Source organism: Mus pahari, chromosome 19 (genome assembly GCF_900095145.1).
Source record: "Mus pahari chromosome 19, PAHARI_EIJ_v1.1, whole genome shotgun sequence".
Lineage (NCBI taxonomy): Eukaryota > Metazoa > Chordata > Mammalia > Rodentia > Muridae > Mus > Mus pahari.
In genome coordinates, this window is record NC_034608.1 from 85184229 (window position 1) to 85197963 (window position 13735).

General features: G+C 51.4%; 2 protein-coding genes across 6 annotated transcripts in view; one reads left to right on the plus strand and one right to left on the minus strand.

Moving 5' to 3' along the window:
• Positions 1 to 87: 87 nt before the first annotated feature.
• Positions 88 to 8394, minus strand: Kxd1 (KxDL motif containing 1). Of its 3 annotated transcripts, none has more exons than XR_003842535.1 (3): positions 3640 to 3767; positions 884 to 1008; positions 88 to 358 (listed from the first exon to the last, which is right to left on the minus strand). XR_003842535.1 is itself a non-coding variant. In XM_029531789.1 (3 exons), the coding sequence occupies exons 1-3, from the start codon at positions 8274 to 8276 to the stop codon at positions 334 to 336; spliced, it is 258 nt and encodes an 85-aa protein (XP_029387649.1). In that variant the 5' UTR covers positions 8277 to 8394; the 3' UTR covers positions 88 to 333. The 3 variants fall into 3 exon arrangements, 1 of the variants encoding a protein (XP_029387649.1); XR_003842536.1 differs by lacking the exon at positions 3640 to 3767 and adding an exon at positions 3449 to 3586; XM_029531789.1 differs by lacking the exon at positions 3640 to 3767 and adding an exon at positions 8169 to 8394.
• Positions 8273 to 13735, plus strand: part of Fkbp8 (FKBP prolyl isomerase 8) — a 7446-nt gene continuing 1983 nt past the window's right edge. Inside the window, exons 1-6 of one of the 3 annotated variants that reach the window (XM_021219169.2) lie at positions 8273 to 8360; positions 9912 to 10196; positions 11461 to 11630; positions 11706 to 11794; positions 12042 to 12262; positions 13033 to 13205. In XM_021219169.2, the coding sequence (XP_021074828.1) occupies positions 9935 to 10196; positions 11461 to 11630; positions 11706 to 11794; positions 12042 to 12262; positions 13033 to 13205 (915 nt within the window). In that variant the 5' untranslated portion in view covers positions 8273 to 8360; positions 9912 to 9934. The other 2 variants (XM_021219171.2, XM_021219170.2) reach the window with 2 other exon arrangements.

Below are 13735 nucleotides of genomic sequence, written 5' to 3' on the forward strand. Positions count from 1 at the left end.
TTTTTTTTTTTTTTTTTTTTTTTTTTTTGAGTCAGTGTCTCATTATGTAGCCTTGACTGGCTTGGAGCTCATGAATGAAGGAGTTAAAGCTGTGTGCCACTGCACCAGACCCAGACTTATTTTCTACTTTGTACTTGGCCTGTGTGCCTCTATGGAACAGGTGTATATAGTGCTTACAGCACCAGAAGGTGTGGGTCCCATGGAACATGAGTCCCAGTTGTGAGCCGCCTTTCTCAGCATCACTCACTCCTCGAGCTGACTGCTCCTTGTTACTTGTAAACCCAAGTCATTCCCAAGGGCCAGGGCGGTTCCTGTTTGATTTTGTCTGGGAGTTTACATGACCACATCTGAATATAACCTAAAGAACCAGAAGAGAATCCTGGGCATGGTGGCAAAACCTAAAAAACAAAACAAAACAAAACAAAACCCCCAAACAGAAAATAACCAAGTAAATAATCCGAAGCAGAGAGCCCTAGAAGATGCTGCCACATCTGGCTGCAGGCTGTGTCATGAACACAGAGCTGGCCACTAGGATGAACTTGGAGCATCTGCATGCTTGGCAAACACCACCAAGTCACCTTCAAAAGCTACACTCAGGGTGAAGCTGTCCCAGAGAGGGAGTGAAGCACCCTGAACAAGACTCCCTGCATACCCAAACTGGGCTCTGGGTGCCAATGCCAAAAGCCAGCCCAGAGGCACCTCTGAGTATTCCTGTCCCTCGAGCCCTCCCAGCCCTGGCCTGGGGTCAGAACCACTTGGCACAGCTCCAAGATCTGATCCCATGCCAAGGCTTAGAGCCTGGAGCTCGTTTTCTTTACCACATCTCTGGGCAGGGCTTGAGGGAGACAGTGGGACCCTTCCCATGCCTCCATGGCCTGCTCACATGTTCTTCTGGGCCAGGATTATGGCATTGACGTCATCAGTGTTCACCATGCTGAGGAAGCGGCCACAGAAGACCCTTGAAGCTGAGTCTGGGGTGTCCATCTCTTTCTCCTCCGCCTCCAATGCCTGAAATGAGCAAAACAGAATGTGAGGTCAGCACTAGACAGGTGAGCATGTCAAGAACTCATCATGGCCCCTAACACATCACCCCAGCTGGAAATGTGGGGTGTCTGGAAGCCTAACAGGAACACATCCTACTACAACACAGGCCTGGAGGGCTGAGCATGGAATGGTAGCACACTTGTTGATTCCAGCATTCAACAAGCTAAGGCAGGAGGACAGAGACCTAAGCTCCCTGGGTGCTCCAGTTTTCACTCTGCCACCCTCCACAGCTCACACTGGGCCAACCCCAGAACTCTCCACAGGAACAGCTGGGCATGTCATTTCTCCTTTCATTGTCCACACTAGGTCCTGCAAGGAGGTTACTCCACCTCCTCTTAGGCTCTGTGCCTGCCTAGCTTCAGGTCAGTCTTTTCTATGGAACACGCCCAGGTGCTACAGTACTCACATGATAGAGGACAGGCTACAGAGACTGACTGTCCTCCTGGACACAGTCAAGACACCCTGGGCTAGCTACAGGTGGCCACAGATACGACACAAAACTCAGACCCCCTTCAAGTCCCGCAAGCACTCTGTGGCATCTCTGCAGGTTCATTCTTCCACCAGCTCCCAGGGCCTGACTGTACCTGTCCCCACTCCCCACCACTGAGCTCAGCTCTGTGTATAGGTTCTAGAGACTGATCCTGGGTCCCTAAACATGTTACCAGCTCAGTTAACGCAGCAAGTGCACCCTCCCTTCAAGACAGGGTCCTGGGGCTTAGTGGTTAGGAGCACTGACTGCTCTTCCAGAGGTCCTGAGTTCAATTTCCAGCAACCTCATGGTGACTCACAACCATCCATAATGAGATTTGACACCTTCTTCTGGTGTGTCTGAAATCAGCTATAGTATACTTATGCACAATAAATAAATCTTTGGACCAGAGCAAGCAGAAACCGAGCTAGCAGGGCCAGTTGGAGCAGAGCCGACCATATTGAGCAAGGCTGATGGGAGCAAGCGGGGTTGACCAGAGCAAGCAGAGGTCCTAAAAAATTCAATTCTCAACAACCAAATGAAGGTTCACAACTACCTGTACAGCTGCAATGTACTCACATACATAAAATAGTTTTTTGTTTTTTGTTTTTTTAAATGGACTAAACCTCTGAAATATAAGCCAACCCCAATTAAATGCTTTCTTTTTAAAAAAAAAAAAAAAAAAAAAAAAAGGCTGGGCGTGGTGGCGCATGCCTTTAATCCCAGCACTCAGGAGGCAGAGGCAGGCAGATTTCTGAGTTCGAGGCCACAGAGTGAGTTCCAGGACAGCCAGTGCTACACAGAGGAACCCTGCCTCAAAAAACTAAAAGCAAAAGAAACAAACAAATAAAAAACCAGAAGAAGAAGAAAAGTAACTTGTGGTTAAAGGGCACAGTCAACAACTAGGTTAAGAGCTAGCATCGCTCATGCAGAATTTTAGTTCCAGGGATGTTCTGGATCAGGCATCATCAGTCCTGGTCTGGGGCTGAACTGGCAGCATGCAGAAGCCCTGGGTCCTTCAGGCTTAAGGACAGTTTAGGCTGTCCATACTGAGATCTAGGCCACCCTAAGATGCATGAAACCCTATTTTAAAACAGAAGCCTGGTGTGACAGCTCATGTTTGCCATCCTGGCACTCAGGTGACTAAAAGATTGTAAGTTTAAGGTTAATTTGGGCTACATAATGAGTAGGAGACAAGATTGAGACACATAAGACTGTCTCTAAATAAATATGGGCTGGAGAGATGACTCAACAATTAAGAGCACTGCCTGCTCTTCCAGAGGTCCTGAGTTCAAATCCCAGCAACCACATGGTGGCTCACAACCATCTATAATGGGAATCCAGTGCCCACTTCTGCTTTGTCTGAAGACAGCAACAGTGTGTGCACTCACATACGTGAAATAAACAAATGAGATTCAGGTGTGGAGAATGCTGGTGCACAGTGCTGGAGAAGACAGTAAGATCAGAAGTTCCAGGTCACCTTTGCTTTGTGAGTTACGGACTAGCCTGGAACAAATGAGACCCTGACCCAAAGCAAGACTCAACGCAAGCCAGATGGGGTAACTTGTCATCCCAGTACTGGAGAGACTGGGGAAGATACATTCCAAGGAGACAGAGTCTGGGCTGCTATCTCCAGCAGGAGGATTACCAGGAACTGGAGGCTAATTTGAGCTATCAGCTATCGTCTGGGGAAACGCGAGCTCTCCCCCTGGAATGCCAGGCTGACTGGAACGGCTCTGAGCCTCAAGGTCACAGTGGCAGCACAAGGAGCCGTCCCGCCCGCCCGAGTCCTCTGGCCGACTTCGATTCTGTGGGCCAAACTCCGAAGGAGAAGCACCACCAACAACGACAAAAGAGCCAAACCGGAGAAGGCGGGGCTCAAACAAGCGCGGGGTCCCCGCCCCTTCGAGCGGGGAAACTGAGGTACACGCGCACCTCAAGCCGCTCAGGGCTCCCGGTCACACAACTAGGGTTCCCATCTAGGTCGGGCCGCGCTGTCGCTGCGAACCCGGGAAAACTGAAGCTGTGCCGGTCCCAGAGCTAGGACGGGCCCTCCCTCCCCGCCGCGGCCTCCTGGCGCCCCGAGGTCCCGCCCTGCCCGGCCCCGGCGGCTCCGGCCTCGGCACCTGCACATCTGGCGGCCTGGCTCGCGCTTCCGGGAGGGCGCCCGCGTGCGTACGTCATCATAGAGCGTCCCCGAGCGCCTCGGGTCCCGGCCCCTAGGAGCCTGCGCGTACTCGCAGCGAGGAGGCGGGAGGACCGAGCAGTAGAAGCACCGAGGTGAACGTCAAAAGCAAGAGCAAGCGCAGCACGACAGGCGCGCACGCGCAGTGTCCCAAACATCCCCCCCAGCAAGTGGACAACTAAACGTACTATTTATTAATCCAGTGTTACACAAGGAAACCCTATCTCGAAAACTAAACAAAAAGACAAGGTCGTATGTACCCAGGCTGGATTCCAGCTCGCCATGAGGCCTAGGTCACCCTTAAACCCCTGGTCATCCTGAAACGAGTGTACGCCATTGTATGCCACCATGTGTGACTTTCAGATTTTAGAGGTATCGCTGTAGCCCAGGCTGGCCTGGTACTCGGTATTGTGAGAAGTAACCCCCTCTCTCTAATAGTCTGGTGAAACAGATGCAGGGATTTGATTTGTTTCCTTGGGTTTTTCGGGACGGTTTCTGTGTGTAACCGAGCTCTGGCTGTCCTGGACTCGCTGATTTAGATCAGGCCAGACTCGAACTCATAGACATCTGCCGGCCTTTGCCTCCTGAGTGGTTGGATTGAAGGCCTGTGCCACCAGGACAGGCCAGTTTTGGTTTTATGAAACATGATTCTCTTTTTCTCTCTGGTTGTTCTGGGACTTTTTCTGTAGGTTCAAATAAGATAAACAGTTTGTTTGTTTGTTTGTTTGTTTTGGTTTTGGTTTTTTGAGACAGGGTTTCTCTGTCTAGCCCTGGCTGTCCTGGTACTCGCTTTGTAGACCAGGCTAGCCTCGAACTCAGAAATCCACCTGCCTCTGCCTCCCAAGTGCTGGGATTAAGAAACAGTTTTTAATATGCCTTCTGCAGAAAAGGATTTCAGCATAGAAAAAAGGCAGAGGCTGGCATGCTGATTTCTTGCAAACGAGGCAGTGTTTGATTTCTTTTTTCTTCTCCTACTCCGCTCTGTGTATAGTCCCGGCTGTCCAGGAATGCCCATTAGTGTTTTGAACAGGTTGCTCTTGAACTCAGAGATCTGTCTTCCTCTGCCTCCTGTGTGCTGGGATCAAATGTATATATATATATATATATATATATATATATATATATATATATATACACTATGGCCAGCTAATGCAGTAGTTTTTGAAGTCCTGATCATAAGTAACCTCTGGCTTTTTCCCATAACTGGATACTCAGAGAGTTACAAGGTTTGTATACCTTATCATAGTCTTTTTTTTTTTAAACATTTTTTAAAGATTTATTTATTATATGTAAGTACACTGTAGCTGTCTTCAGACACTCCAGAAGAGGGAGTCAGATCTTGTTAAGGATGGTTGTGAGCCACTATGTGGTTGCTGGGATTTGAACTCCGCACCTTTGGAAGAACAGTTGGGTGCTCTTACCCGCTGAGCCATCTCACCAGCCCCTTATCATAGTCTTTAAATTTCCCATTCTATTCCAGGGATTCAAAATCTTATCAAATGAGTTGTCTAGGCTTGAGCTGGACTATCCCTTCTCTGACTGTGGCATGAGTCACATAGTACAGTGCCTGCAACTTTACAACTACCCTAGGTGCTAAGAGAAGCAGACAGCAGTGCCAACTCAGGACAGGAAGAGTCTAGCACTTCATGCTGCTTGTGATTCTTTGGTGGATTCTAAGTATACCTGATACCGAAAATGTACAAGTTACTTTTTACATTATGAATCAGGGGCTGGCCTTGAGATTCCTGTATGTCCTCCCGCCCCAGCCTCACTGGTGCTGGGAATGAAGACCTGCTGCATCATGCCTATCACCTGGACAGCTCTTCTATTTGAGTACCACAACCACGTCTGTCCTGTGGTCTGTCCTATGAGGCGGGGAGGGGATCTGAAGTCTTACTTCTTCCTAGCAACCTGGTTCTTTTTTTTTTTTTTTTTTTTTTTAAATGTGTAACCCCTTTATTACGGTATGTGTGTAACTATTTTGCCCTTATGCCATGTATGTGCCTGGTGGCCATGGAGGTCAAAAGAAGTCAAATCCTTGGAGGAATTACAGACAGTTGTGAGCTGCCATGTGGGTGCTGGGAATTGAACCTAGGTCCTCTGCAAGAGCAGCCAGTGCTCTTAACTTCTGAGTCATCTCTTCCATCAAGTTCCTTTTCCTCTCTGTCCTTGAATCTCTGTCACCCCTCACCCCACCCCCCCCTCCTCTAGCCCTAAGCAGCTTGTTTCTTCTGTTTTCTGTTTAGAAAGCTTCCTGATTCAGGTTGCTCACTGCTGTCTGTATAGCTGTATAGAAGCCCCAAAGCCCACACACCATCCTTAGGTGAAAGACCCATGCCAGACTGATGAAACTCAAATGTGACAGCTGCTCAAGTCTTTCCACAGGACAACACATTTTCCTAAACTTACTACTAACACACACCTGGGAGGTCAGCTGCTGGAGCAACTGTGGCCAAGTTTACAGCCACAAATATAAGGCCAGCCTGGGCTACAGAGTGAGTTCCAGGACAGCCAGAGTTACACAGAGAAACCCTGTCTCGAAAAACAAACCAAGGCGAGCATGGTGGCACACGCCTTTAATCCCAGCACTCGGGAGGCAGAGGCAGGCAGATTTCTGAGTTCGAGGCCAGCCTGGTCTACAAAGTGAGTTCCAGGACAGCCAGGGCTATACAGAGAAACCCTGTCTTGAAAAAACAAAAACAAAAACAAAAACAAGAAAAAAAAAGAAAAAGAAAAACAAACCAAACACCCAACAAACAACCCAAAGCCAGACTGGACTGACTATGTGCGTAGTAAGACTTTCCTACCGCAAAAAGAAAATAAAATGCCAGGTGGTGGTGGCGCATGCTTTTAATCCCAGTACTTGGGAGGCTGAGGTAGGTGGACCTCTGTGAGTTCGAGGCCAGCCTGGTGTCAGGGTGGTCACAGCCACACAGAGAAACCCTGTCTTGAAAAACAAAACTGGGGCTGGAGAGATGGCTCAGCGGTTAAGAACACTGACTGCTCTTTCAGAGGTCCTGAGTTCAAATCCCACAACCACATGGTGGCTCACAACCACCCGTAATGAGATCTGATGCCCTCTTCTGGTGTGTCTGAAGACGGCTATAATATATATCTTATACTCCTTCTATAATATACAGTTTTTTTCTTGCATGTAAAGTCTCTGAGGTCTACACTGCTTAACTGAGCTCCTGGCTAGCATGTGCAAAAGTCCCAGATCCAATTTCAAGAACCCAAGAACAACAACAAAAACCAAACCCTGGATTTCAGACAGAGCCAGATTCAAAGCCCTCAGAACGGGAACTCGTCCACGGTTTCTCTGATATCAGGGGAAAGAATTACAGGATCGTTCCTGAAAGGTGACAGCACGGAGAGTAAATAAGGCCCTTCTAGTGAGAGGCTCTGCTTTCTCCCCGGCGCCTTGGCATCCTCTGGCAGAGTCTGCATGGAGAGCAGGCAGTTACTGAAAACCTGTGTGTCGCAGGTGACTATCTTGGAACTAGAACATAGTGGTTGGTGGCCATTCAGTGTCCACTTGGACTCGTCACTGTCCTTCAGCTTTGAGCTACTGTCCTTTTGGACAGTGCAATGTAGCCAAGCTGGGTCGTGAACTTCTGATCCTCAGAGCCCCACTTGTCAAAGTGGTGAGATGACAGGCAAGCGCCCTGTCTGGCTTCCTGAGACCATCTGTACCTTCAAGGTAGTTTAGTAAGCAATCACACAAGACCTCCCCAGAACCTTGGGGCTGCAGAGATGGCTCAGTGGTTTAGAGTACTCACTACTCTTCCAGAGGTCCTTAACTTCAATTCCCAGCAACCACATGGTGGCTCACAATCATCTGTACTGGGATCTCATGCCCTCTTCTGGTGTGTCTGAAGACAGTGACAGTGTACTCATAAAATTAAATAAATAATTCTTTAAGACTTCAGAACCTCACAAGCAAGCTAAGTAAGCACTTTGCTGCCAGCTTGGGCTTCATGGTCAGACCCTGGTCAGACCCTGGCCATATAAAGCACGAAACAAAATAAAATAGTTGAGACGGGTGTGGTAGCACACACCTTTAATCCCAGTAGCAGATAGAGGCAGTATGATCTCCATGAGTTTAAGGCCAGCCTGGTCTGGTAAACGTGTTGAGTCCAGGACAGCCAAGACTACAGAGAGAGGCTTGTTCCCCACGCCCCAGGAAAAGAGAGGGACGGGGGAAAGAGGATATGAAATAAAGTATTAAGTAAAACATGAAATATTACTGTTTTCCAAAGAGCCACGAAACTGCCCGCGCATGAGCTACAGTGTTTCTTGTTTATTTCTAACTCGTAGGTACGCAGGAGGAAGTCCGCCCCAGTAAGAATTCAAATGAGGGCGTGTTGCTACCCCCTCCCACTGTGCGCCCAGTGCGCTCCCGTCTCCCATTCCCAACAGCCCCTCCACCTAGAGGCTAGAGCCCCTTTAAGAACGGCCAGCGGAGCTTACCAGGAAGGAGGTGGTGTCCAGGGCGCGAGACGGACGTGTGCACAAGCCAATAAACGCGGCAGACGAAGCGTGAGCGGCCAATGGGTGCGCGGGGGCGGGGCTGCGCATCTGAAGCTGTTTCCCGAGGCGCGGCGGCCGCGGCTGGGGGCGGGGAGGGGGCACAGGACCCCGAGCGGGGTCCCCGAGCCGCAGGCACGTGTGACGGGGCGTAGCGAGGAGGCCGAGGCTCCCGGGGCCAAGGCCTCCCGAGGCTGCGGGAGCCTGGGCCTCCCGGGGCGGTAGTGTCGACCGGGCTCGGGGCGGCGTTGGGGTGCGGGGCGCGCGGGGCATTGTGGGGGCTCGGGGCGGGAGGGTCTCCGGTCGGGGCCGGATCCCGGAAGGAGCCCCGCAGGTGAGGGTCGCAGGGCAGGGACGCCGGGCTCCGGGGCTTCCTGGGGCTTAAGGAAGGGCTTACGGTCTGATAGGACGTAGGGTTCTATAGCTGGGTTGGGGGCCTCCGCAGAGAGGCCTGGGGCCAGCGAGATGGTGCAAGATTCCATATTGGTGTTCCCACTACTCTTTCGCTTTAATTTGAGACTGGGTCTCCCGTAGTCTAAGCTAGTCTTCCAAGTGGGTGTGTAGCTCAGGCTGGCCTTGAACTCCAGGCCTTCCTGTCTCTACCTCCTAAGAGCTGGATGACAGGAGTGCCCTGCCACACCTGGTTTACAGGGGTGCTGATTCTAAAGCGTCATGCTTGCTAGGAGAATGCTCTTCCAACGAATTACAATCCTAGCTTATGCTTGAGACAGGGTTTCATATAACCCATGAATTCCATGGCCTCGAATACCTGGTCATCCTTCCTCCACCTCCCGATTGCTGGGATGAAAGGCATTTGCTGATACCTCGTTTCTGCAGTGCTGGGAATAGAACCCCGGTTTTTGTGCTTGGTAGACAAGTGCCCTGTTGCCTGAGCTATCTCCCCAGTGCCCTACTGTGATTAAAAGCTGGAAGCAGGCTTAGTGATAGAGGCAGGAGGAGCCGTGGCCTCCGTTGTTGGGAGACTCAGCAAGAGACAGTAAAGTACCTCACACCAGTCCTTTATTGCTGGAGTCTTTAGCAGAGGAGGTGGCCAGAGTCAGGAACCTCGACTTTTTCAAGCGAATAAGTTATAAAACTTATAACTTATAAAGACTGCTGTCCCAAGGCCTCAGTGACTGTCCCCACTGCCTCAATAATCCCAACATCCTTTTCTTGACATTCAGTTCAATAACTTTTCAATCTTGACCCCCCCCTTTTTTTTTTTTTTTGGTTTTTCGAGACAGGGTTTCTCTGTGTAGCCCTGGCTGTCCTGGAACTCACTTTGTAGACCAGTCTGGCCTCGAACTCAGAAATCCACCTGCCTCTGCCTCCCGAATGCTGGGATTAAAGGCGTGTGCCACCACGCCCAGCGTTTGACCCTCCTTTTAATTGGCTTGTTTTCTGACCTTGGCCAAGTGGGCTTTGTCTTTCTGTGCTTGTTGGATCTCTCTTGTGTAAGCTAGGGCTTTCCTACTTACTGTGTTTATAAAGATTCCATAATAACAGCTAACCCAGCTGCAGTTTGGCTCAGAGCGTGAGGTCTGTTCCTTTCAACAAGCCAGGTTTGTAGGATGCCCAGTGTATACATGATGAATGCAAGGGAGGTACATGAGGGATGGCAGTTGTAGGGACTTGGAGGGGCTGCCTAGATGGGGTTATCACTGTCACACTTGCCTGTCCCCCTAGGGCCAGTTCCTGATCCCAGCAGCATGGCGTCTTGGGCTGAGCCCTCTGAGCCTGCTGCCCTGCGACTTCCTGGGGCCCCACTGCTGGAGGGTTTTGAGGTGCTCGATGGGGTCGATGATGCAGAGGAGGAAGATGACCTAAGTGGGCTGCCACCACTAGAGGACATGGGACAGCCTACAGTGGAGGAGGCTGAGCAGCCTGGAGCCCTGGCTCGGGAGTTCCTGGCAGCCACAGAGCCCGAGCCAGCCCCAGCCCCAGCCCCGGAAGAGTGGCTGGACATTCTGGGTAAGTGTGCTGGGTTGCTGGGAGGCACCTTGACCCAAGGACTTGTGGTCTCTTGAGCTTAGTTTTCCTTTCTGTGTGGGTTGGAAGTGACATTAGGACATTAATGGCTGGTTTTTATTTGTTTATTTTGAGATAACCTTACTACGAAATCCTTGCTGGCCTTGAACTCAAGATCCAGTCTAAGCTGGCTCTGAACTTTGAATCTTCCTGACTCATTGTCTCAGGCTCATTGGTCTCCCAGGCCTGTGCTGTGAGGTTGGCTTCTGAGATGGCTTGATGCTGGTACATTTGTGAACTTTGTTTGCTGGCTCATACTTGGCATGCACACACGATTCGTAACAGGTTGCTTTTTATCTCCAGTGCTGGTAACAGCAGCTCAGAGAGGCTGAGTCACCTTCCTGGAGCCACACAGCCTTTGCACTGGATGCCAGCAGCTCTAAGACAGCTCCCACTACACATCTTCCCTAAGCATTTGTCTAGACGTGTGACAGAGTCACAGCTCAACAGAGCATCTAGTTCTGCCCCCGCTTTTCTAGGTCCACAGCATTAGTTCTCTCTCCTAAAGAGCCTTCTCTGGATAGTGCCAGCACGAATTTTTCTTTTTCTTGTTTTGTAGGGAGCTAGGAAGTAGAAGCCAGGGCCCCTGTATGCCAGGCAGAGACTCTACTACTGGGGCTCACCCCCAACTTCTTACTTGGAGGTCCTAGGAAGGGTTTTTTAAAATCCTCACGTGCAGGAGCTGGAGAGATGGCTTAGTGTTTGCTTTTCTAGAGGATGTGGGTTCAATCCCCAGCACCCATGGCTGCTCCTAACTGTGTGCAACTCCAGTTTGAGAGAACCTGGCTCCCTCTTCTGGGCTCTGCCAGCACTGCACTCATGCGGGCAGAGTGCACATAGACATGAAGTTTATAAAAAAACCAAAAACACATTTAATTTTAAAAAAAGCCCAGAACAGCCATGCTGGTCAGGCATGGGGTGGGTCACGGTGAAAGGCGTGGTCAGCTAGGCTTTTTGCACTGTCTGAAAAAAATGGAGCCGACCAGGCGAGCTGGTGCATGGAGCCAGTCTCCATCTCCAGCCTTGACGTGCCATCCCCTAACCCTGCGCCCAGTTGGGGTAGGGCACTGGTGGAAGATGCATAAGGTCTTAGTTCCACTCCAGTGTTACAATGGCACTGGATGTTCACCGCATCTGAAGGTGGCTCAGTAGAGCAGAGACCCCTGTCTGCCTACCAGATTACAGACTCACACCCCGGCCTCTGCAGGGAACGGATTGCTGCGGATGAAGACACTGGTCCCAGGTCCGAAAGGCTCTAGCCGCCCGCTCAAGGGCCAGGTGGTGACCGTTCACCTGCAGATGTCCCTGGAGAATGGCACCCGCGTACAGGAAGAGCCCGAACTGGCCTTCACGCTGGGAGACTGTGATGTTATCCAGGTGAGAGCTGGGTGGGCAGGTGGGTGGCCCATTCTAGGGCCCGTGCTCTTGTGACACTCACTGGCTGTCCTGCAGGCCCTGGACCTCAGCGTCCCGCTCATGGATGTGGGCGAGACAGCCATGGTTACTGCTGACTCCAAGTACTGCTACGGCCCCCAGGGCAGGTAAGAGCTGGCCTGTGTATTTACCCAGACCCACAGTCCTTCCCGTTTCATAGAAGGGAAAACAGGGTTAGACTGGCCGGGTCACAGGCTCAAGGTCATAGTTCAGGGTGTGATTGGTGACTGACATGGGGACCCCAGGACCTGAGGCCTGGCCTTCCTGCCTCAGATTCAACCTGGCAAGGTGGGTGCGGTGGTGGCCACAGCCTGGTTGCCAGGTCTGAGTGTCCCCTGTTGGCCACCTCCCCAGCAGGAGCCCATACATCCCCCCCCACGCAGCCCTGTGCCTGGAAGTCACTCTGAAGACTGCAGAGGACGGACCGGACCTGGAGATGCTGAGTGGGCAGGAGCGCGTGGCTCTGGCCAACCGCAAGCGGGAGTGTGGCAATGCCCACTACCAGCGTGCTGACTTTGTGCTGGCCGCCAACTCCTATGACCTGGCCATCAAGGCCATCACCTCGAACACCAAAGGTGACCAGTTACCTGGGGGATCTGCATCGCATGTGGGAGTCAGAGACAGATCAGGGAAGGCAGTTCTGCCTGTCCATCGTATGGAAGGGGTTCAAAACTCAGTTGTCAGCCTTTGCAGCAAGTATGTTTCCCTGCTGTGCCATCTTGCCAGCCTGTAGGATGGCCAGACTTCTGCACCATCATTTGGGCCATAGAATGTTCTAGAATATTCCAGAATATAGACATATTTCCTGCATCCATAACCTTCAGGTCAGTGGCTCCTTCCAGGTGGTGTATATGTGGTCAGAAGCTAAGGCAGGAAGACGGACAATTGTAGTCTAGTAGTCTAGTCTGGGGTACATTGCAAGACACTTTGTGTGTGTGTGTGTGTGTGTGTGTGTGTATTTATGTGTTCACTTGCAGTGGGGGATCAGAAGTGAAAGCCTGGTGTTTTTCTCAGCTGCTGCCCACATTTTCTAACATGTCATCGGCTCCAGAGCTCTGACTGAGTGGCCAGGCCTGCCTCTCCTCGGAGTGAGCCTAGAATCTTAATTCATATCCTCATGCTTGCACACTAGCCCTTGGTGGCATGGGCCTGTCAGCTTAGCACAAGGGTGGCCATCGAAGGTCAGGGGTTCAAGGTCCTTCATCACTCCGTAGTGAGTTGGAGGCTATCCATAGCTGCATCAGACCCTAACTGTGGTGTAAGGACTTGGGTAGTCTCTTAGGGGTCTGATGGTGTAGACCCCAGGGGAGGGTGTGCCTGTTTCCCAGTGACCACTTCCCTACAGTGGACATGACTTGTGAGGAGGAGGAGGAGCTGCTACAGCTGAAGGTCAAGTGTCTGAACAACCTTGCGGCATCGCAGCTGAAGCTGGATCACTACCGAGCAGCGCTGCGCTCCTGTAGCCAGGTGCTGGAGCACCAGCCGGACAACATCAAGGCACTGTTCCGCAAGGGCAAGGTGCGTTGCAACCATATGACGACTCCTAGTCTTGAGATCCCCACAGTTTGTGGTGAACGCTTCTTGTATGTGATCCTCTTTGGCTGCCATCTTCTTCTCCAGAGGGAAAACTGGCTTTGTCATATCATGGCCTTGGGATTCCTACACCATGTGTCTGCTCCCATACTGTCTCTTTTGCCCAGGTTCCACCAGCTATGGCCACTACAGATGGTATGGCCAGGCTGGGCTGGGGGCACAGCCTCTCTTCACTAGTTTGTAGGCCAGCCATTCAGCAAAGGCTGTCCGTCCGCTCAGTCCTGGTTGGCCCTGCATGGCTCCCTTTTTGCCTGGTGCACTTGTTAATGTTTTGTGGTGGTGCAGCCCTAGGGCTTGCACAGGCCAAGGGAACCGAGACAGAGGCACTTGGGGTGCGTGGGAGCTGCTTATGAAGTACCATGCAGGGAAGCCAGGTGTGCTGCAGGGAAGCCAGGTGTGCTGCAGGGAAGCCAGGTGTGCTGCAGGGAAGCCAGGTGTGCTGCAGGGAAGCCAGG